The sequence below is a fragment of the Pelophylax lessonae genome, assembly GCF_965119305.1.
Source record: "Pelophylax lessonae genome assembly, chromosome: 1".
Lineage (NCBI taxonomy): Eukaryota > Metazoa > Chordata > Amphibia > Anura > Ranidae > Pelophylax > Pelophylax lessonae.
The window spans coordinates 802,210,906-802,234,357 of record NC_138768.1 but is presented as its reverse complement, the minus strand read 5'-3'; the positions used below and the strand labels follow the sequence as shown (position 1 = coordinate 802,234,357).

Here is a 23,452-nt window from a genome sequence, read left to right as displayed (position 1 = left end):
TATATATATATATATATGTGTGTGTGTGTATATATATATATATATATATATACATATATATATATATATATATATATATATATACATATATATATATATATATATATATATATACATATATATACACACATATACATATATATATATATATATATATATATATATATATATATATATATATATATATATATATATATACAGTGGGTACGGAAAGTATTCAGACCCCCTTACATTTTTCACTCTTTGTTATATTGCAGCCATTTGCTAAAATCATTTAGGTTCATTCTTCTTCCTCATGAATGTACACATAGCACCCCATACTGACAGAAAAACACAGAATTGTTGACATTGTTGCAGATTTATTAAAAAAGAAAAACTGAAATATCACATGGTCCTAAGTATTCAGACCCTTTGCTCAGTATTTAGTAGAAGCCCCCTTTTGATCTAATACAGCCAGGAGTCTTTTTGGGAAAGATGCAACAAGTCTTTCATACCTGGATTTGGGGATCCTCGGCCATTCCTCCTTGCAGATCCTCTCCAGTTCTGTCAGGTTGGATGGTAAACGTTGGTGGACAGCCATTTTTAGGTCTCTCCAGAGATGCTCAATTGGGTTTAAGTCAGGGCTCTGGCTGGGCCATTCAAGAACAGTCACGGAGTTGTTGTGAAGCCACTCCTTCGTTATTGTAGCTGTGTGCTTAGGGTCATTGTCTTGTTGGAAGGTAAACCTTCGGCCCAGTCTGAGTTCCAGAGCACTCTGGAGAAGGTTTTTGTCCAGGATATCCCTGCACTTGGCCGCATTTATCTTTCCCTCAATTGCAACCAGTCGTCCTGTCCCTGCAGCTGAAAAACACCCCCACAGCATGATGCTGCCACCACCATGCTTCACTGTTGGGACTGTATTGGACAGGTGATGAGCAGTGCCTGGTTTTCTCCACACATACCGCTTAGAATTAAGGCCAAAAAGTTCTATTTTGGTTTCATCAGACCAGAGAATCTTATGTCTCACCATCTTGGAGTCCTTCAGGTGTTTTTTAGCAAACTCCATGCGGGCTTTCATGTGTCTTACACTGAGGAGAGGCTTCTGTCAGGCCACTCTGCCATAAAGCCCCGACTGGTGGAGGGCTGCAGTGATGGTTGACTTTCTACAACTTTCTCCCATCTCCTGACTGCATCTCTGGAGCTCAGCCACAGTGATCTTTGGGTTCTTCTTTACCTCTCTCACCAAGGCTCTTCTCCCCCGATAGCTCAGTTTGGCCGGACGGCCAGCTCTAGGAAGGGTTCTGGTCGTCCCAAACGTCTTCCATTTGAGGATTATGGAGGCCACTGTGCTCTTAGGAACCTTAAGTGCAGCAGAAATCTTTTTGTAACCTTGGCCAGATCTGTGCCTTGCCACAATTCTGTCTCTGAGCTCTTCAGGCAGTTTCTTTGACCTCATGATTCTCATTTGCTCTGACATGCATTGTGATCTGGAAGGTCTTATATAGACAGGTGTGTGGCTTTCCTAATCAAGTCCAATCAGTATAATCAAACACAGCTGGACTCAAATGAAGGTGTAGAACGATCTCAAGGATGATCAGAAGAAATGGAAAGCACCTGAGTTAAATATATGAGTGTCACAGCAAAGGGTCTGAATACTTAGGACCATGTGATATTTCAGTTTTTCTTTTTTAATAAATCTGCAACAATGTCAACAATTCTGTGTTTTTCCGTCAATATGGGGAGCTATGTGTACATTCATGAGGAAGAAGAATGAACTTAAATGATTTTAGCAAATGGCTGCAATATAACAAAGAGTGAAAAATTTAAGGGGGTCTGAATACTTTCCGTACCCACTGTATATATAAATGTTATCTGTGTGTTTGTGTTTTGTGCAACGTTCAATGTTTGAATTTCCCTCCCTAGTTCCGCTCCAATGCAGCATTGCTGCTGCAGGGAACGGAACTAGGAAGTCATCACACCGACGGAGGACGGACGAGCTGCGGAGATCTCAGACGGCTGGCGATCTCAGCAATGGGAGATCATCGCTGGATCGCCAGGAGAAGGTAAGACACCGCTGCGCGCTCTGCCCATCCACCCCGAGCGTGACTCGGGGATACCGATAACAGCATGGAAAATCCACCCCGAGTCACGCTCGGGGATACCGCTAGGAGGGCTAATGGAGCCAGAATGAAGGGATTGTTGCCCGTGTGATTGTTAGCCTGTGCAAAGCGCCGCAAACCTCCTCTTTTTGGGTCCTCCACCAGTGCTCCTAGCTCCTCCTTTATGTCCAGTGGCCCCATTGGAAGCTGGTTCCCATGGGGGTCGCTCCCAAACCCCACTGCTGCATCCATTGACACAGACAGCGGGACTCTGCCCCCACTGCTCCCTCATCACTGGTTTTGATTGACAGCACTGGGAACCTATGGCCCCAGAAAAGCCCTCAAAACCCATAAGTAAGGGGAGAGAAGAGCTGCAGGTGTGCACAGCACTGGAATTAATGAGGGCTCAGGTAAGTACAAAGGGGGGAGAGGGGGGATTCTGATGCCTAAACATTTTTTACCCTAATGCAAGGAAAAAAAATGTTTAGGCTTTAGATCCACTTTAGGTGATTTCCAGCTTCCAGGGGCATCGGCCAGGTATGTTATATACATAGTTGGACCAACGTAACCATGTATAACATACCGATGCCTGGAATTCTTTAAACATTTTCATAATAAAAATATTATTTTGTGGCGTTGTACCTCTGTACCGGCTTCCAGTAACATAACACAATGTAATATAATATCTGCAGCACACCACAGTAAATTGACAGGTGCTGTGGCTGGTTATCCTTTACCTTAAACTTGCAGAATAACAAATTATAATTGGGAAAGATTGGATTACCTGGAATGTCATGGTGTATTGATTAGAATGCAGGTGTTTAGCTGTCAGCAGAGGATTCAGTCACACTACAGTAACATATAACAAAATATATGACTGTCTGCTGACTGGGAGGACGATTATCATTCTACCGTTTATGTTTTACATAATTGTCTGTTATTTAAGCTCAGGTTGTAAGCCTGAAGGATGAAAGATAAAATGAGAAAATATGAGCATTTTACAATCACTGCCTACAGCACACAGTATGCAGGGAAGTAGACTTTTACCAATACATTGGTATGCACCAAAGTTTTCCAGAAAATTTATAAAAATACATTAATTAGACTACTATTTATTTTAACGAAAAAGAAAAAAAAAACAGAACCACTGTTACGTTTTTCCTGCTATCCTGTTCTCTATGGGTGAACAAAGTATTTAGGTTGAAAACTGAAAATAGGATAGGAGAAATATGGATAATTTTATTCAGTGGGGATATGATACACATATCCTTAATAAAAAAGAAAAGAGATATCTGTTTCCCAGTTACAGTAGAGTCCCCACTATTTATACATTACCAAAAGTTCACAAAGATGAGGTGAACCCTCCGGGGAGGCCTATAGTGAATAGTTACATAGTAGGTGAGGTTGAATAAAGACAATAGTCCATCCAGTTCAACCTGTGTAGGTGTGTGTGGTTATAATCATCTCACATACCCCTGAATGTTCTGATCCTTGAGATGTAAGTCTAAGAGTCTTTTGAAAGCCACCATACTACCCGCAGAAACCACCTCTTGTGGTAGAGAATTCCACAATCTTGTTGCCCTAACAGTAAAGAACCCTCCTCGTTGCCTGAGGTTAAAACGCTTCTCCTCTAATCGCATTGTATGCCCTCGAGTCCTCATGCAATCCCTTCGAATGAACAGCTTTTTTTCTAAGCTGGGATCCCTATAAAGATAATAGCATTGGATCCGTTACATCAAGAGTTGGTCAGTACTTGGATTACTTCTTACAGGACAGTGTTTTCCAAGTCAAATCCTACCTGAGGGATACTAAAGATTTTTTACACACTTTAAGGGAGATTACCCTTCCCCAGGTTGATGAAATCTTTCTAGTGACCATGCGGTTTCCTCGCTCTATACAATTATCAAGCACGAGGACACCCTGTTAGCCCTTAATTGAGCTTTCAGTAGGAGAGATGACCTCCCAGAACCCCAGAAAAGATTTTTAGGCAAGGCCCTAGAGTTTTGCCTATCGCACAATTATTTCTGGTACTCAGGGCAGTACTATTCCCAGAAGAGAGGCGTGGCTATGGGCGCTAAGTTCACCCCTAGCCTCGCCAATCTTTTTATGGGGGATTGGGAAGATAGGTTCATCCATGCTGCTCGAAGACAGGAATTGATTACATATAAAAGGTATATCGATGACCTGTTCTTCATTTGGGCTGGTCCAGAAAGTTCATTACAGGAGTTTGCGGAATACCTGAATGGAAACTCCAATAACATAAAATTGGAGTTCAATTGGAGTAAAGAGATGATCCATTATCTCAATGTAGAGGTACTGATTAAAGACACTGTACTTGTCACACGTGCTTACTTTAAACCCACGGACAGGAACGGTTACCTACCGGTACAGAGTGGCCACCATAAAAAGTGGCTCACCAATATTGCGAAAGGACAACTGTTACGTATTCGAAGAAACTGTACTAGAGATGCAGATTTCTTTGAGCAAGCAGAGATTATTAAGAAACGGTTCGTTGAGAAGGGTTATAGTAGCAGTGTTTTGGATGACACGATCAGACAGGTGGGACAAAATTCCCAGGTTTCATGTTTGGCTAATAAAGAAATAAGTACGGACAATCGCCATGAATGGGGCTTAATTTCAACGTTCAATGCGCAACACAAGGACGTTGAACAAGTCTTCCGGAAACATTGGAATGTCCTATGCATGGACCGGTTTTTGGGGGAAGTAATACCCTCAAATCCGGTTTTAATTTATAGGAAGGCGCCCACTTTTGGCGATAAAATAGTGAAGAAGGTCTTGGACCCCCCAAAAAAGCTGAATATGTTCTGGGATAACAGAGTGGGCTTTTATGCCTGCAGGAGGTGTATATCCTGCAGACAGGTTTGCACACACCTTAGAGGGTACACTTCCTTTGTGTCCCCAGCGAATGGGAAGTCTTTTGACATTAAGGATTGCATCACTTGTATGTCCACACATGTGGTCTATGGTTTGTTGTGTCCATGCAAAAAGATCTATATAGGTCGAACGAAAAGAACCTTAGGGAAACGTGTGTCGGAACACATTGCCAACATACGGAATGGATATAAAGACCATAGCGTGCCCGTACATTTTAAAGAAAAGCACAATCAGGATCCAAGCGGTTTGGTCTTTTGGGGCATAGAGAAAATTGACAAAGCATGGAGAGGTTCCAATATGGTAAGGGAAATATCCAAGAGAGAAACCTATTGGATTTACCTCACCAATGCATTACAGCCCCAAGGACTCAACGTAGAACTGGATCTCAATTGTTTCATTAGCGACTATTGAGATCCTAGTAGGCTGAGTTTTTTATCACTAGTGTTATATGTAGCTTTTATTCTTCTTTTAAAATAAACTGGGGTCATTCTCCTCGTTAGGAGATACCCTGTCCTTTCTTATAAGTAATTATAGTTCCCTTGTTTCCTGTGCCGGGAGTGGGGCCTGGCTGGGAAACCTTATTTATTTATTATTCTAGATTTTTTTAAGGTTTTACTTTTTTATATACACAGATTTTTATTACCCGATCGGATTTTGGTATTAGTCTGATAAGCCCCTCCCCCCTAGTCAGGGGGTGAGGTGTGATGTATACATGTTGAATTATGTATATGGTTTTCTTATACTATTCACACTGGTGTACAATCATGGATCACACATTTTGGATTGGAAAAGAATGCTGCAAAGCGGGGTGGGAGTACCAAGTAGATATACTAGAGGTCTGGGTGTCTATATGCCGGAAGACTCAATTGTACTCAGAAAACCAGGGGACATTTTATATCGCCCTAATGACTTATTTCAGCCAGTTGCACCGACATGGTTCTGAAAAGAACGGTTGCCGGCTTTGGGCTGGGTGGAAGAGCGAGGAATTTCCCCTAGGCATAGCATTAATGGGAACAGTAAGACTACGTTCCTTATTACCTTCCTAGAAGGGTAGTTTAGCACTCCTTCTTCCTTGGGGAGAGGTGATTGCGTATGGAGGGTGGTTGTACCAATTTTGATATAATAGTCTGTGGTACATTTCATTACCTTGGTTTAAGTGCTCTCAGCCGCTTTGCATGTATCTTTGTACAAATGTGAGATTTATTATGTATTGAAGGTTATGTATATTGCATGGTCACCATGGAGATTGTTTTATGGCCGGTGCTTGGGTTAGCTGCTGGTGATATTCTCCAAGTTGTATTTCACTGACGGGGATTATAGGGTTACTGGTGCCCTGTACGTCAGTGGAATGTATGCAGGCAAGGGAGTGGAGATGCTCCGGTGGAGGGGAGGGACTAGGAGAATATCCTGGTCTGCCAGTAATGGACCCCTCCGGAGTGGTCCTTCCGCCCTCACTTGCCCAGCATATAGAGGAGAAGTGTCGCCGTGTGTCCACGCCCTCCGTTGAAGTCAGCCAATGACGAAACGCGTTAGAGCGTGGACATGCGGTGACCATAGCAACCCTACGTCCCGGACGTCTGACGTCACGCCCACCCGGAAGTCGGAACCCGGAAGCTGCATGGCGTTTCTAGCCGCAACTTCGGCTCCACATCGGGGCGGCGGGAGCCGCACAGGTAGCCCGGTCCGGGACCAAAGATTTTGTGAATGCTTTCAATCTTATTACGTTTGTGAGTACATTTATGTTTGCTTATTTAATAAATTTCTGCATGGTTATGGAGTTACGCTATGAGCGTTTATTTTCATTTATGCATGATATGGCATACATGGAGTGATCCAGTCTGCAGTTTTATGGAAGTCCGGAGCTGTGTCATAAAGAGTGCCTTATTGGTCCTGTCTTTGCATCTCCTGTGGTGAGCCATCATCCCTGTGAAGTGCCTGGTCTGTTGGATAGAGGTTGTCCATCCCGAGCATATCTTGTTGGGCTTTCATTTCCCCACAGTGAGGTACGTGGGCACTGCTTGGGGGGCATGCCGGTGTGGTGAAGGGGCACCTTCCTTTATATCAGAGCACTTGAACACTTACACAGGATTTTTGTATTGGAGATGATGCCAGCAAACTGGACAATACCCGATTGAAGTTTATTATAGATATGTCACATGATGGACTATGTGATTAATCATAGCGCTGTTAGTGTTTGCATGTGATTTATTATATGTACACACCATTTTCAAAGTATTTAGGTTGTGTATTTTAAAATTCAAGTTTTAGTATTTGTGTCCCCATTTGGGGATTCATCTCTTTATTTGTGCTGGTGACCATTGTAACTGATACAGAATGTGTTGAGAGATCTAAAATTTTACAGTTGTCACTAGAACAATGGGTGAGTGTAAATCTTCCATTAGGGACACCTGTTAGGTTAGGTTTAATTGCTAATGTGATGTAGTATATTTAACCCCTTCCAGCTAAGTGTACACATATACAGTATTTGGGTAATTGGGACTGCATATACAGTGGGGAAAATAATTATTTGATCCCCTGCAGATTTTGTAAGTTTGCCCACTTACAAAGAAATAAAGGGTCCATAGTTTTTATCATAAGTGTATTTTATATGTAGCACTGCCCCCTAGAGTTCTGCTGAGAATTACGATTTCTGGATTCCCCTGGGTTACCCTTAGTAACTGATAGCAGACAAACAGCATTGAAAGTCCTTGGCTCAGTCAATAATCAAGCAGAATCCAAACAGGGAAGACCGCTCTAGGTGAGGCTGGAATCAGGTGCCGGTTGGATCTGCAATCCAGGATAGCTTCATACAACAAAAGGAATGACCGCACTTCCGATAAGTTTCAAAAAGGAGTGTCTTTATTCCACATCAATCGAGTTGGCAAATACAGATACACACTGTGAGTGCAGGACAATCGGTGGACGCGTTTCACGACTGGATGTGTCGCTTATTCATCACCAAGTTCACTCTGGATGTGCATCGGCCATATATACACCCCATACATACAGCTGGCAACAATTGGAGTCATCAAACTAGTTGTTCCTCCCCTTGGTCAGCTGTTGGGAATCTATAGCTAGATTGCACAGACAGAGTGATCCCAACAAATCCAAACTTCAAAACACTTGTGCAAAAAACATTTTACATATATAAATGTCAATCAAAATGAATATCCATAGTGGTAAGTGCTCAAGTAAAGAAAAATAGAAAAACATCAATAATAAAAACATATTCAGTGTATGTGATACGTTTATCATATATATAAAAAGAGAATATATGTGTATATGAAGTATAAATGAAAAGAATATGTATTAAAGACCTTGTGAATAACCATAAAATAAAAGTAAATTAAAAAGGTATAAAGTGATAATAATATATTGTTGTAAAAAATAATAATGATGATAATGTGACGTGTCACAAGAAAATTCTTGATGTCTAAAGAAGCCGTTTAACCGGCCAAGAGGAAACATATGTAGTGTATTAAAAAACGGAGCAATATAATTGTAGAATATATAGAAAATATAGAAAGCTCCAATCAGTGATTTCTACCCAACAATCATAGATAGAACAATGCAGTGATATATCTTTGATGAAAAATTATATATAAATTGCCGCTTCGATATCTACAGGATACATTTTCCATAAAACATTTACATATAGTGAAACACTAATAAAACTTGTATAAGAAAAAATCACATGTGTGTGAATCATATATAGAAAATTATTATTTCCATATATCAATGGATATACATGATTCACAATAAAGAGTATGACATGTATAAAATATAATACGATGCATAGTGACATAGTTTATATTCTTCTTTGGTTGTTTAAACAGCGATAAATAACAATCAATGTAGACACATTGTAGCAACCTGTTGCTGTGTTGAAGAATGTTGCAAATGTCAGTGTGCATCTCCTTTTTCATGGGCAAAATTTCTCATCTGGTGTTAAAACCACAAAACCTCTATTTGGAAGAAAGTTTTACAAAAAAGACGACCAAAAAGAGGGAGGGGGGATTGTTGGGGAAAAGAAAAAACGAAATACAAAACAAGGAAAATCGGGTACAAATTTTTTTTCTCAAGATCTGTGAGAATTACAGATAGAGCTCCGGACTCTATATGCTTGCACATGATGTGCACATGTAAGCAATGGAATATCAGATATATTCTATCTAGAGTGCTGGAGTCATCTGTATTGACATAGATCTGTATTGACATAGATCTTTAGTATTATAATGCATAATTATTACACTACATTGGAGGTTCGTTCCCAAATCTTCTTTCCCCTGCCTCTGGGATTTGTGGATGAGGTCAGCATTCATACCTTTTTAATTTACTTTTATTTTATGGTTATTCACAAGGTCTTTAATACATATTCTTTTCATTTATACTTCATATACACATATATTCTCTTTTTATATATATGATAAACGTATCACATACACTGAATATGTTTTTATTATTGATGTTTTTCTATTTTTCTTTACTTGAGCACTTACCACTATGGATATTCATTTTGATTGACATTTATATATGTAAAATGTTTTTTGCACAAGTGTTTTGAAGTTTGGATTTGTTGGGATCACTCTGTCTGTGCAATCTAGCTATAGATTCCCAACAGCTGACCAAGGGGAGGAACAACTAGTTTGATGACTCCAATTGTTGCCAGCTGTATGTATGGGGTGTATATATGGCCGATGCACATCCAGAGTGAACTTGGTGATGAATAAGCGACACATCCAGTCGTGAAACGCGTCCACCGATTGTCCTGCACTCACAGTGTGTATCTGTATTTGCCAACTCGATTGATGTGGAATAAAGACACTCCTTTTTGAAACTTATCGGAAGTGCGGTCATTCAGTCAATAATCAATCCAGGGGATGTTGTTTTTTGTGTTTTTATTTAGAACTGGGATAGGAGAAGGGATGAGTGGGATACTCCAACTATAACCTATGCACAATCTTCAGGACAACTAGCTGTAGTGTGCGCCAAGGCCGCTGCTTCACCTTGCCACTGAAGTTAGACAGTTTTAAAGGTTCCTGTTTTAGTTATTCTCTTCAGGGTTCTGTAACTGCCACCCCCTTTCCTATCAACACCCATGTGCTAATGCCTGTCCGCTGACCCTAGCTTCCGGAGTGGTCCCATTCCTGGCAGACCCCGGGGCAAGTTCCTCTGTACTCACGGACACTGTTTTTCCAGAGTCACCGTTGCCTCCAAACTCCACTTGTCAGCATCCACTGGACCTCTGCGTTCAGCAACACCTTCAGGGTCACCAGGCTGACTGCCTGTGACCACCTTTCCCAGCTGCAGAAGGAGAAACAGCCATACTCTCCTTCTGAGACTTGGCTTCCCGCCCAAAGTCCCCCTTCCACATGTGCCCTTGGCTTTTATAGCTTATCCCGGGATGCACCACTGTCCATGCCAACCCACTGGGACAGCCACAAAAGCCTGTGTGTCACTGGTTGGGTTTCCTCCACTGTCCAAAAGGCCTTCCTATTGGATACACTGGGGACACTCCCTCAGCCCAGATGAATCACACCCTGGATAGTGATGTTGCGAATATAAAATTCGCTGTTCGCGAACGGCGAACGCGAACATCGGCGAATGTTCGCGAACCGGCGAACATTGCGAACCGCCATAGACTTTAATAGGCAGGCGAATTTTAAAACCCACAGGGACTCTTTCTGGCCACAATAGTAATGGAAAAGTTGTTTCAAGGGGACAAACACCTGGACTGTGGCATGCCGGAGAGGGATCACACAAAAAAAAGTTCTTAAAAATTGTAATTTTTTGATAGAGAGCCAATTATTGGAAAAATTAAAAAAAAATAAAAATAAAAAATTTCTTTGAATTTAGTGTCTAGAGGGTCTAAAAGGTGTACCTGTGAAGTTTCAGCTCTGTAGCATGTCCAGAACCAGAAAAAATTACGAATTAGGGTTAGGGTTAGGGCTAGGGTTAGGGTTAGGGTTAGGGTTAGGGTTATTTTTATGGCTAGGCTTAGAGGGTTAGGGTTAAGGTTAGAGGGTTAGGGTTATGGTTAGAGGGTTAGGGTTAGGTTTAGTGTTAGGGGCTAGGGTTAGGGTTACGGTGAGATACTTAGGGTTAGAGTTAGTAGCCCTACCCCTACCCCTCTAACTCTAACCCTAAGCACTAAAAATAACCCTAACCTTAGCCCTGACCCTAACCCTAGCCCTAACCCTAACCCTAGCCCTAACCCTAACCCTAGCCCTAACCCCGATTCTATTTTTTTTTCTGGTTCTGGACATGCTACAGAGCTGAAACTTCACAGGTACACTTTTTAGCCCCCCCCCCCCCCCCCCAGACAATAAATCCAAAGAATTTTTTTTTTTAAGTTTTTTTTTTTTTTTAAGTTTTCCAATAATTGGCTCTCTATCAAAAATGACAATTTTTAAGAACTTTTTTTGTGTGATTTAGTGTCTAGGGGGTCTAAAAAGTGTACCTGTGAAGTTTCAGCTCTGTAGCATGTCCAGAACCAGAAAAAAAAAGATAATTTTTCAGTAGAGCAGGGATGGTGGGAACCCCTTTTACACCTATATGATCTTTTTTTCCTGGTTCTGGACATGCTGCAGAGCTGAAACTTCACAGGTACACTTTTTAGACCCCCCAAACAATAAATCCAAAGAAATTTTTTTTTTGTTAAGTTTTTTTTTTCCAATAATTGGCTCTCTATCAAAAATGACAATTTTTAAGAACTTTTTTTGTGTGATTTAGTGTCTAGGGGGTCTAAAAGGTGTAGCTGTGAAGTTTCAGCTCTGTAGCATGTCCAGAACCAGAAAAAAAAAGATCATTTTTCAGTAGAGCTGGGATGGTGGGAACCCCTTTTACACCTATACGATCTTTTTTTTCTGGTTCTGGACATGCTACATATATATATATATTAAAAAAATACTCAAATACCAGCCCTCAAAGGGGCTTTTGGGGACAATATATATATATATATATATATATATATATATATATATCTATCACAGAACAAAAAAAAATACTCAAATACCAGCCCTCAAAGGGGCTTTTGGGGACAATATATATATATATATATATATATATATATATATATATATATATCACAGAACAAAAAAAATTACACAAATACCAGCCCTCGAAAGGGCTTTTGGGGACAATATATATATATATATATATATATATCACGGAACAAAAAAAATTACACAAATACCAGCCCTCAAAAGGGCTTTTGGGGACAATAGATATATATATATATATATATATATATATATATATATATATATATATATATATATATATATATATATCCAAAAAAAACCTCAAATACCAGCCCTAGGAAGGGCTTTTTGGGGTGCTGTCCTTACAGCAGGAGTGTACCAAGAACACTGGCTAACAAGAGCGGGAACTGTCCCCAGCTATAACAGCAGCAGCACCAGCACTTTCCCTGCTCTCAGTAACACAGAAATGATCTAAGATGGATGCTGCCCTTGCTTATTTATAGGAGGTGGGAGGGTGTGGGAGGGAGGTATGCTGATTGGCCTGGAATGTGTCTGCTGACTGTGATGTTCAGGGTCAAAGTTTGCCTCAATGATGATGTATAGGAGGCGGACCGAACATCGCATATGTTCGCCCGCAGCGGCGAACGCGAACATGCGAAGTTCGCCGGGAACTGTTCGCCGGCGAACAGTTCTGTACATCTCTAACCCTGGACACATGTAACAGGCCTGACTAAAAATCCTGCTCCCTGATAAGCAGAAAGAGCCACTAGGTTTTACCTGTCACTCTCCTGATAAGCAGACAGAGCAAATATACACTACCTACCTAGCACCTACTGTATCTAGGAGGGTGCTACATCTGATAGAGACAGAATATCAACCAAAAATCCAGAAAAAACACATGGTACAAATGTTAAAAATCGAGTTGCAGTTCAGTGAGTAAAATAAGTATTTGATTCCCTACCAACCAACAATAATTTTGACTATCACAAACTGGCTACAGTATGTGGTCATGTGGTACACAGATTAGTCCTGTCAATTTAAGAAGGTGCTCCTAACAACAACTCATTATGTGTAAAAAAGACACCTGTCCACAGAATCTCATTCTTCTATTCAAACCCACCATCATGGGCAGGGCAGCCATCAGAAATTTTGTGGCCCTTACACAGCCTTTGGCCAGGGAGCTGAAATTTAGAGTTGCCATGTGACAGCCAAGAAACCTTAAGGCCCCTTTTACACATGCTGTTCTTTTGTCCGTTTTTCATCCATCCGTTGACGGATGAAAAACGGACATCAATGTATCTCTATGTAAAAACGGATGACAACGGATGATCATCCGTTAACATCCGTTTTTATCTGCTTCCGTCAATGTCCGTTTTTTTGAACGGATAAATGCCCTATTTTTCATCCGTCAAAAAAAACGGATCGGACGAAAAACGGATGACAACGGATGAAAAACGGATGAAAGCGGATAAAAACCAATGACAACGGATGAAAAGCGGATGACAACGGATGTAAAACGGATGACAACGGATAAAAACCAATGACAGCGGATGAAAAGCGGATGACAACAGATGAAAAACAGATAACAACTGACGAAAACCGGATGACAACTGATGAAAAACGGATGACAACTGATGAAAAAAGGATGAAAAATGGATGAAAAACGGATGGAAAACTGATACATTTTGATGTGACTGAACTAAAGAACTGAACAGACCATATGTGTGAAAGGGGCCTTAGGATTTAGAGAAGATCTGTAAAGAAGAGTGGACCAAAATCACTCTTGAGATGTGTGCAAACCAAGTCATCAACTACAAGAAATGTCTTACAAAATCTGCAGGCAGGGGCGTAACTACAGGGGTTGCGATTGCAAACGGGCCCCATGCTCCAAGGGGGCCTGTGCGGCTCCCCTGTACACCTGGATAGGAGGGGCGGCGCCGGCCGGGGCAGCATGTAGAGAAACCACTGTCCACCTTTTTCCTCCTGTAGCTGCGGGAGCTCCTTCCTTTTCTGAATGGACATAGTCATAGTCAGTGACATCGTAAAAAATAAAATAAAATGATAAAAAATACAATTAAAATACCAAAAAATAAAAACTACTGACACCAGTGGGTGAACTTCCAGGATCGCCAAGGTCACACTTGCGACCGGGCCCTGGCAATCCACCACCGTAGGGAAGCCCCAAGATGGCAGGAAGGGGGCCCACTGCAGAACTTGTGAATGGGACCCGCTGCGGGACTGTAATAAAGGGCCCCGCAACGAGAGTAAAGGGCCCCAGGATCAGTGGGAAGAGCCCCAGGCTTGAAGGAAAGGGCCCCGTCCAGGGGTCCGGGGGGCCCTTCATGGTTTCTTGCACCGGGGCCCTGAAGGTTCTAGTTACGCCTCTGTCTGCAGGGGATCAAATCATTGCCCCCCCCCTCCCCCGTATATACAGTCCCACAGATAAAGACCCACATACTGTATATGCTCAGACGGAAGGGGTTAAATATACTACACCACATTAGCATTTAAACCTAACCTAACAGGTGTCCCTAATGGAAGATTTACACCCATTGTTTTAGTGACAACTGTAAAATTTTAGCTCTCCCAACACATTCTGTATCAGTTACAATGGTCACCACCAGCACAAATTAAGAGGTGAATCCCCAAATGGGGACACAAATACTAATGCAAGGTATAATTCACCTGTTACCAGTAGTTGCCAGAAGGGGCAATATACACAGAATATACCCAGGTCTCCCTTACTAGTACAGAGGACGTCAGTACAAGCACAGTTCCATGCATGTCAAAGAATTCAGGCACAGTCTAGGGGAATTTCCCCTCAATTAAAAAAAAAAAATCCTCTTACTTCCTTTTGTGTCTCCAGGAGAGGAAGTAAAGGGAAATAGGGCCAAGCAAAACAAAGAGCAAAAAAAATATAGTATTTTAACCCTTTCCTACTCTTTGGCTAGATGTACATTTTAAAAAAGAAACTTGGTTGGTGGTTAAATAAAGATTTAAAAGTATATTAATCTTAATAAAATTCCTTCATGTAATTAAAAAAATAAAAAAATTGGCAATGAAAAATAATAACTTTTATGAATAAAAAAAATTGTCTTTTCAAATAATCTTATTATTATTATTTGATGATAATTTTATCAATTATTTCTGTAGCAAGATAATTTCACTGTTCTTATCCTTTTTTTTTTACATTTTATTGGTATTGTATTCCAACACTTTACCTATATGTATAATGATTACTAGCTGTACTTCTCTTTGGTACAGTTAAATTGTTTTCAATCGAAAAAAAAAAAATGTATGTATTAAAAAAGGACTTTGCTCACTTAAAAAAATATTCTGTATTTTGTGCTTATAAAATTACTGCTGTCATTACCAGTTGACTGGAAGGGGTGAGGGTATTTCAACATTAATGCTTTCCCATTATCATGACTAAGCCTTGACAAATGATACCACTGAGGTGGTCAGTAAGCTGATAGTGGAATGTTGGTTGTGATAGTTTCACCATTAGTTCAGAGAAAGTTTAGTAATAAAGTAAAGCTAACTGCGGGCACAGCAGTGGGTATTCTGGCTAAAAAAAATTGATTTTTTTTTTTTAATACAGACTTACCTGTAAAATCCATTTCTTGAAGTACTTCATGGGACACAGAGCCATAAATCATAACATATGGGTTATATAGCCACCTTTAGGTGAAGGACACTGGCAACCAATCAGAAAGAATGCCCCTCTATATAACCCCTCCCACACAGGAAGTACCTCAGTTTTGTAGCAAGCAATAAAAGAGCCCATAGAAGAGGGGAGGGACCTCTGTGTCCCATAATGTACTTCAAGAAATTGATTTTATAGGTAAGTTTGTATTAAAAAATCTATTTTTCTTTTCGTAAATCACAGGACACAGAGCCATAAATCGTAACATATGGGATGTCCCAAAGCAATGCATCCGAGGGGAGGGGGACACCAAAAAATACTGCCATCTGACCACAAAAAGGATTACACCTCTGCCTGCAGAACACTGCAGCCAAATGCAGATTCCTCCTGGGTCCCAACATCCACTCTATAGAAGTGAGACAATGTATGCATCAACGACCAGGTCACAGCCTTGCAAATCTGAGCCATAGAGGCTTGATGGTGATGTGCCCAAGAGTGAGGATCTGGAAAAAAGGAAGCTAGTATATGTCCTGATTCAAATAAAATGCGGACACCACCTTGGGCAAAAAAACCTGAGTGTAGTCGTAGAATCACCCTATCTTGATGAAAAATCAAGAAAGAGCTGCTATTTCCGATACCCTTCTAGCCAAAGTCATCGCAATCAAAAAGACCAGTTTTCTAGTCAAAAGAACCAGGGAAACCTGCCCCAAAGGTTCAAAAGGCTGTTTTTGTAAAACTGTCAACACCAAATTTAAGTCCCAAGGACACAATGGTGGCTTCACAGGCAGAAGAAAACGTAGCATTCCTTGGGCAAAGGTCTGAACCAATGAATGGGAAGCGATTGGTTCCTGGAAGAAAACCGATAAAGCTGAAATCTGGCCTTTGATAGTGCTCAAGGGTAATTTTATATCTACTCCTGCTTGAAGGAAAGCTAGAATTCTCCTGACTATATATTTGTGGGCATGCCATTTCCTGGCTTTACACCAGGCAATGTAGGATTTCCAGACCCTGTAATAAATGTTTCTAGAGACTGGTTTCCTAGCGTTTATCAGCGTATGAACTGCAGGGCTAGATACACCCCGCTCCTTCAAGATTGAGGCTTTAATAGCCAAGATGTCAAATTTAGAGACCATACAGCAGGGTGGAATATCAGATGTTGAGAGAGTAGGTCTGGACGCAGTGGAATAGCCCAAGGCCTCGCCACTGCTAACCGCTGGATTTGTGCAAACCACATCCTCCTTGGCCATGCCGGAGCTACCAGAATTACTAGTTTCCCCTCTGGCTGGATCCTGCACAATAGACACGGTATCAGCTGCACCGGAGGAAAGACATAAATCAGAGAATACTTCTTCCAAGGAGTCACCAAAGCATCCAATCCGACTGCGAGTGGATGCCTGGTCCTGGACACAAATGTCTTCAACTTGTTGATGAACCTGGATGCCAACAGATCTATGTCTGGGACCCCCCAGCGTAGGCAAGTTGATTGAATAATCTTGGGGTGTAAGGACCATTCCCCCGGAAACATCTGTTGACGACTCAAAAAGTCTGCCTGCCAGTTCTCTACTCCCGGAATAAAAACTGCTGCCAGGTGTGGCACAAACTTCACTGCCTTAAACAGGATGAAATCCACCTCTTTCTGGCCTGACCAACTCTTTGTGTATCCTTGATGGTTGATATATGCCACAGCCGTGGCATTGTCGGATTGTACCCCCAGGGTGAAGCCTGGACGTCCAGAATTTCAAAGCCCGACTGACTGCTCGGATTTCCAAAATGTTAATGGGGAGACTTTTCTCTACCCAAGACCATTTCCCCTGGACAGTGGCCTCCTCCAGAACTGCTCCCCAGCCGGAGAGACTGGCATCTGTAGTCACCAATTTCCAGGTCACCGGAAGAAAGGATTTCCCCTTCTCCAGATTTCTGGTTAACAACCAACAATTCAGACTCTGACGTACTCTTGGTAACAGAGACATGGACCGGTCCAGAGAATGAACCTTTTCGGGCCAGGTAGACAGAATGTTGTTCTGTAAGGGTCTGGCATGGAATTGAGCATATGGAATTGCCTCGAATGCAGACACCATCTTCCCCAATACCTTCATGCAAAGACGTATAGAAGGATATCTCAGCCGATGCTCTGTAAACACAGCTGACCGTTCTTCTCTCTGCAATTATCACAGAGCTCCTGTGATCCTTCTATATAGGAACTCAGGCTTCTGTGATCATTTCACAAGCCAGGCCCCCATACAGTTAGAAACACGCCCCTAGGTACACATTTAACCGCTTGATCACTTACTGTGTTAACCGCTTCCCTGCCAGTGTCATTATTACAGTAACAGTGCATATTTTTAGCACTGATTACTGTAGTAATGTCACTGGTTCCCCCCCAAAAATGTCAGTCAGGGGCCCAATCTGTCTGCCGCAATGTCGCAGTCCTGCAAAAAAACGCAGATCGCCGCCATTACTAGTTTAAAAAAAAAACAATAAAAATGACATAAATCTTTCCCGTAGTTAGTAGACGCAATAACTTTTGCGCAAACCAATCAAAATACGCTTATTGCAATTTTTTTTACCAAAAATATGTAGCAGAATACAAATTGGCCTAAAATGTTAAAAAATTTTGATTTTTAAATACTTTTTTTTTTGGGAATAATATATAGCAGAATGTGAAAAATATTGTTTTTTTTTCCAGAATTGTCGCTCTTTGTTTGTTTATAGCACAAAAAATAAAAATCACACAGGTGATCAAATACCACCAAAAGAAAGCTCTATTTGTGGGGAAAAAAAGGACAATTTTATTTGGGTACAGCATCACAAGACCGCGCAATTGTCAGTTAAAGTAAGGCAGTGCCGAATCGCGAAATATGGCCTGGTCATTAAGGGGGAAAATCTTCCTCCGGTTCAGAAGTGGTTAAATAGGCTCTGTCTGACCCAAGATTGCAGCCAGAGTCACATGGGGTGGCAGCATCCAATTGGATTGCTCCCCCAGTGACCCAGGAAACCATAGAGGAACTGTGTTCCCCTTGACTTCCTCTCCAGCTAAAAGGCTGCTGCAGATGAGTGCCACCTGCAGTAGAGAAAATAGACTGCACCTGCATACAAGCAGCTATGGCTTGCTTTGTTAAGAAAGCTTTTTCGTTTTAAATAGGCTGGCGATGCACCTTAGTGAACAGATAAAGAGATATGACTCCACACACAACAATACACAGCATGTGCTGCCTTGCAGGTGCATTGCCTTCTACTGTCTTTGTGAATTTGGTTGCAGTGCAATTAATTCCACTGCAATGTACTGAACCCTAGATTGTACATTAGGATGCATTACCACAACACATAAATCTAAATGAGCCCATGTTCACATTGACTGGGGCTTTGAAATCGTGCAACTTCATCTGAAATCGAAAAAATTTCAAAGTCACATCAGTGCGACTTTAGGTGTGACTTGGAAGACCTGCACAGATGTCCAGGCAAGTCACACCTGAAATCGGCAAAAATTGTGCAGAGCACCGCAAAGTCGGCGTCGCACTGATTTGAACAGTGCGATTTCCGGCAATAGGGTGCGATGTATCATGCAATTTGACCTGTCAAATCGCATGACAAGTCCCTCCAATGTGAACGGGGTCTGAGCCCCTGAGTGTTCATTAACCACCTCCCACCCGGGCCATTGTAAATATACGGCCGGGTGGGAGTCTCGTCCTTCTGAATGGACGTTCCGGAACGTCCTTCAGAAGGAGAGAGATCGCGCCGCCGCGGGCACGCGCAGCGGCGCGATCTCGATGTGCCTGTGTCCCTCGGACACAGAGCAACATCATTCGGCAGGAGGGCCCTGTGATTGGCCCTCCTGATCACATGACAGATGTGTCCAATCACAGCCGTCATGTAATGTAAATAGAGCCGTTGTAACGGCTTCGATCTCTTCTCCTCCTGACAGATCCTGTCAGTGAGGAGAAGAGAAGAGGATCGGTGCTGCTGCTGGGGTGATCAGTGAGTATTTCTAATTACTCACTGATCACAGGGGGGGTCTGTGCTGGTAATCAGATGATTGATTACCAGTACAGCCTTGGGGGGGGAGGGGTGCCACTAAGCCACCAGGGATGCCCACCCATGACCACCAGGGATGCCCACCATGGCCACCAGGGATGGCAAGCAGGGTTCAGAGAGCCCCCCAGTGCCCTCCCTATCAGTGTTGCCCACCAATGCCATCTATCAGTGCTGCCCACCAGTGCCGTTATTGCCATCTATCAGTGCCGCCCACCAGTGCCCATTACTGCCCACCAGTGCCGCCTATCAGTGCCCATCAGTGCCCCCCATCAGTGCCGATCATTGCCGCCCAACAGTGCCACCTATCAGTGCCCATCAGTGCCGCCAATCAGTGCCCATCAGTGCTGCCTATCAGTGCCCATCAGCGCTGCCTATCAGTGCCCACCAATGCTGCATATCAGTGCTATCTATCAGTGCCACATATCAGTGCCCATCAGTGCTGCATATCAGTGCCACCCCATCAGTGTCTCCTCATCAGTGCCTGTCAGTGCGGCATCATCAGTGCTCATCAGTGCAGGAAAAAACATCTATTTACAAAATTTTATAACCTAAACAAAAAAAACTTTTTTTTTTTTCAAACTTTTCAGTCTTTTTTTATTTGTGCACCAAAAAAGAAAAAACCTGATGGTGATCAAATACCACCAAAAGAAAGCTCTATTTGTGGGGAAAAAATGACACAAATTTGGTTTAGGTACAGTGTTGCATGACCGCGCAATTGTCGTTCAAATTGCAACAGCGCTAAAAGCTGAAAATTGGTCTGGGAAGGAAGGGGGTTTAAGTGCCCAGTATTGAGGTAGTTAAAATATAAAATATTCTTTACGCTGTATTTCTATAACAGTCCACAAGAGGTCTCTGTTGTTTTAGAACAAATAGAAGCTGGTCTCGAGAATGAGAAATGATGAGCTTTTATACTAAACATATTCCATAGTAAAATGTAAAGTGATGATACATAACTTTAATTAAAAATGAAGTAATATCAGGTAAAAAAAATGTGTTTTAGGTGCAAAGATTTGAAACTGTCCAAATAAACATAACCCAGTGGGAATGGGTGGCAAGCATGAGCATTAAGTGTACTTGTGATCAATCTCACAAATGTAACATTGTGAAATTTTCAGTTTTTTATCTGAGCTGCTTAGCTGAATCAAGAACTGGCTTCTGGAATCTCACCTGAACCCCTTGAACAGTTGTCACCCCTTAATCCATTCCAATGGAGTATCTCTCTCTCATTCTGCTACAATCTAAATTGAAATAGAGCCGAACCCTGGTCAAAATAAGACCCTCTCCTGGTCAATATATTACTGTTTATTATTGATTTTATCATTTTTTTTTTTAAACCAGTTATACTTACCTGAAAGTGACGCTAAACCCTGGTTCAAGCATATATTCTTAAAGTGATAATAAAGGTTCTTCTTTTTCTTTTTTCTTTTTTAAATGACAAACTTACTTACCTGATGCAACACATTGTGCAATTGCCTAACAGGGGAAAGATTTATTTATTTATTTATTTATTTATTTATTACATGTTTTTTTTTTTTTTTTTTTTTACTGCATCAGTTTACAACAGCTTTAAGAAGCAGGAGAGAGAGAGAGTCTTCATACTGGCATTACTAAGAGTTGAAATATTATTATGTGTCTTTCCAGTCTGATTTGAGTATATAACACAAGGTACATGGTTTGTCTTAATTTTTATTTCATTATTTTTCCACATAAATCCATCTTTATATACTTTCACATACACACCTGACGTAAAAGAGATGGCAAACCTAAAGGGTAAATGTCCATATAGCCTTATGCTATTTGCTTATCTCACAATAATTGTGTTATGCCCCATACACACGTTCCGATAATCGTACGATAAAACTCGCTTTCGACCCGATCGCACGATAATCTGATCGTTAGTACACAGCTTTCCACAGCCGATCACGACAGTTGGTCCAACAAAATCCGAAGGGACAAACAGGAAAACTTCTGTTGTACGATAGCCCCGGGAACGACAATAATTTCATCAGTACACTATGCGTGCGCTAAAAATCGATCAACAAAGACCGCGCATGATCAGAAACACTAAAATAGCACGGAAAAAGCCTGGCTGCCATTGTTTTTGTTTTGCACCATCTGATACGTAGATAAGCAACCAGGAAGCTTTTCCCGAATCGTACAAAAAAAATCATTTGTACGCATTGTTGAATTCGATGTTAGTATCATGCAACAAAATGCAAACGATAAGTCATCCGATTATCTGAACGTGTGTACAGGGCTTAACTCTCCTTCTCATCACAGATTCTCTGCTCGTTTTATATTCTAGCACTCTCACCCTCCATAATTACTCCTCATGACCCACCCTTGGATTGTATCAACATTAAAGTGGAACTAAACTGTATCTGTGCACCACAAACTGAAAATGCTTTTTAATTCATTTTTTTTTTTTAATTCAAAGCAACCTCCTCCACGCATCCATGTCTCCATGATTAATTTTGTTGAGAAATCATTTTGAAAAACACCCCCTAGCATTTTTAGCCATTGCCCAGAGGCGGCTCTAGGCTTTGTGAGGCCTAAGGCAAAACTTGGACATGAGGCCCCACTCACGCCCATAATGGGAAAAATAATTTAAATGATAAAAATTAACTGTATAAATTGCATATATTAAGAGCCTTAACCTTTGTACTATGAATTCACAGTTTCTAGAATTTTCTCTAACGAATTCTTCTTTAATCAAAGATCATAAACATCGGGTATGTATGTATGTATATATATATATATATATATATATATATATATATATATATATGTCTGCTCTTACATCACAGTCCCCAGCATTTCCCTATAGGTCATGATTCCCTGAGTCCCTCCTTACATCAGAGTTCAGTGTCCCCCCTTACATAAGGAGTTCTCCTTTAAATCATATTTTCCCCCATGCATCTCCTCACATCAGAGTCCACAGAATTCCTCTTTACATTAGACTCCCCCTCTTAAATCAAATTTCACAGAGCCCCCTCAACCTCAGAGTCTCCAGAGTTTCCCACTTACACTGTAAGAGGGAACTCTAAAGACTCTGATGTAAGAGGAGTTCTGGAAACCCTGATTTAGGGGGAATGTTGGGGACTCTGAAGTAGGAAGAGTTCTGGGAACCCTGATTTAAGGGGGAATGCTGGATACTCTGATGTAAGGAGCGTTCTGGGAACCCTGATTTGATGGGGAAAGCTGGGGACTCTGGTGTAAAAGGGAACTCTGTGGTCACCAAAGCTCCCCCTTGCATCAGAGTTTCCAGAGACCCCCTTACACTTCCCTTCCTTAGTCCGCCACAGTCTAGGGAACGACAAGTCCCACTGTAGAAGGCTGCCATACATGAGTCACCACAGAGGGCACTGTAAATTCCAGTATAGTGCACTGCCATTCCTCCCCAAGTGGCCCTCTCCTTCGCCCCAACTACCCAGGGGCCCTCTCTTCCTCAGCCATCCAGGGGCCCTCTCCTTTTCCCCTAGCCACCAATGGACCCTCTCCTTTTCCCCTAGCCACCAATGGGGCCCTCTCCTTTTCCCCTAACCACCCATCGGCCCTCTCCTCCTTCTCCTCAAGCCACCCAGGGTCCCTCTCCTCCTCCAGACACCCAGGGTCCCTCTCCTCCTTCTCTTCCAGCACCCAGGGGCCCTCTCCTTCTCCCCCAGCCACCCAAGGACCATCTCCTTCTCCCCCAGCCACCCAGGGGCCATCACCTTCTCCCCCAGCCACCCAGGGGCCATCACCTTCTCCCCCAGCCACCCAGGGGCCATCTCCTTCTCCCCCAGCCACCCACGGGCCCTCTCCTCCTCCCTCAGCCA

At 42.0% G+C, this 23,452-nt stretch overlaps 1 protein-coding gene across 1 annotated transcript in view; it reads left to right on the top strand.

The window, feature by feature from the left end:
• Positions 1-4,145: 4,145 nt before the first annotated feature.
• Positions 4,146-23,452, top strand: part of LOC309547212 (uncharacterized protein) — a gene marked incomplete at both ends in the record, with an annotated part of 71,659 nt that continues 52,352 nt past the window's right edge. Inside the window, one exon of the mRNA XM_082247016.1 lies at positions 4,146-4,683. Within this exon, the coding sequence (XP_082103142.1) occupies positions 4,146-4,683 (538 nt within the window). The remainder of the gene's footprint in view (positions 4,684-23,452) is intronic.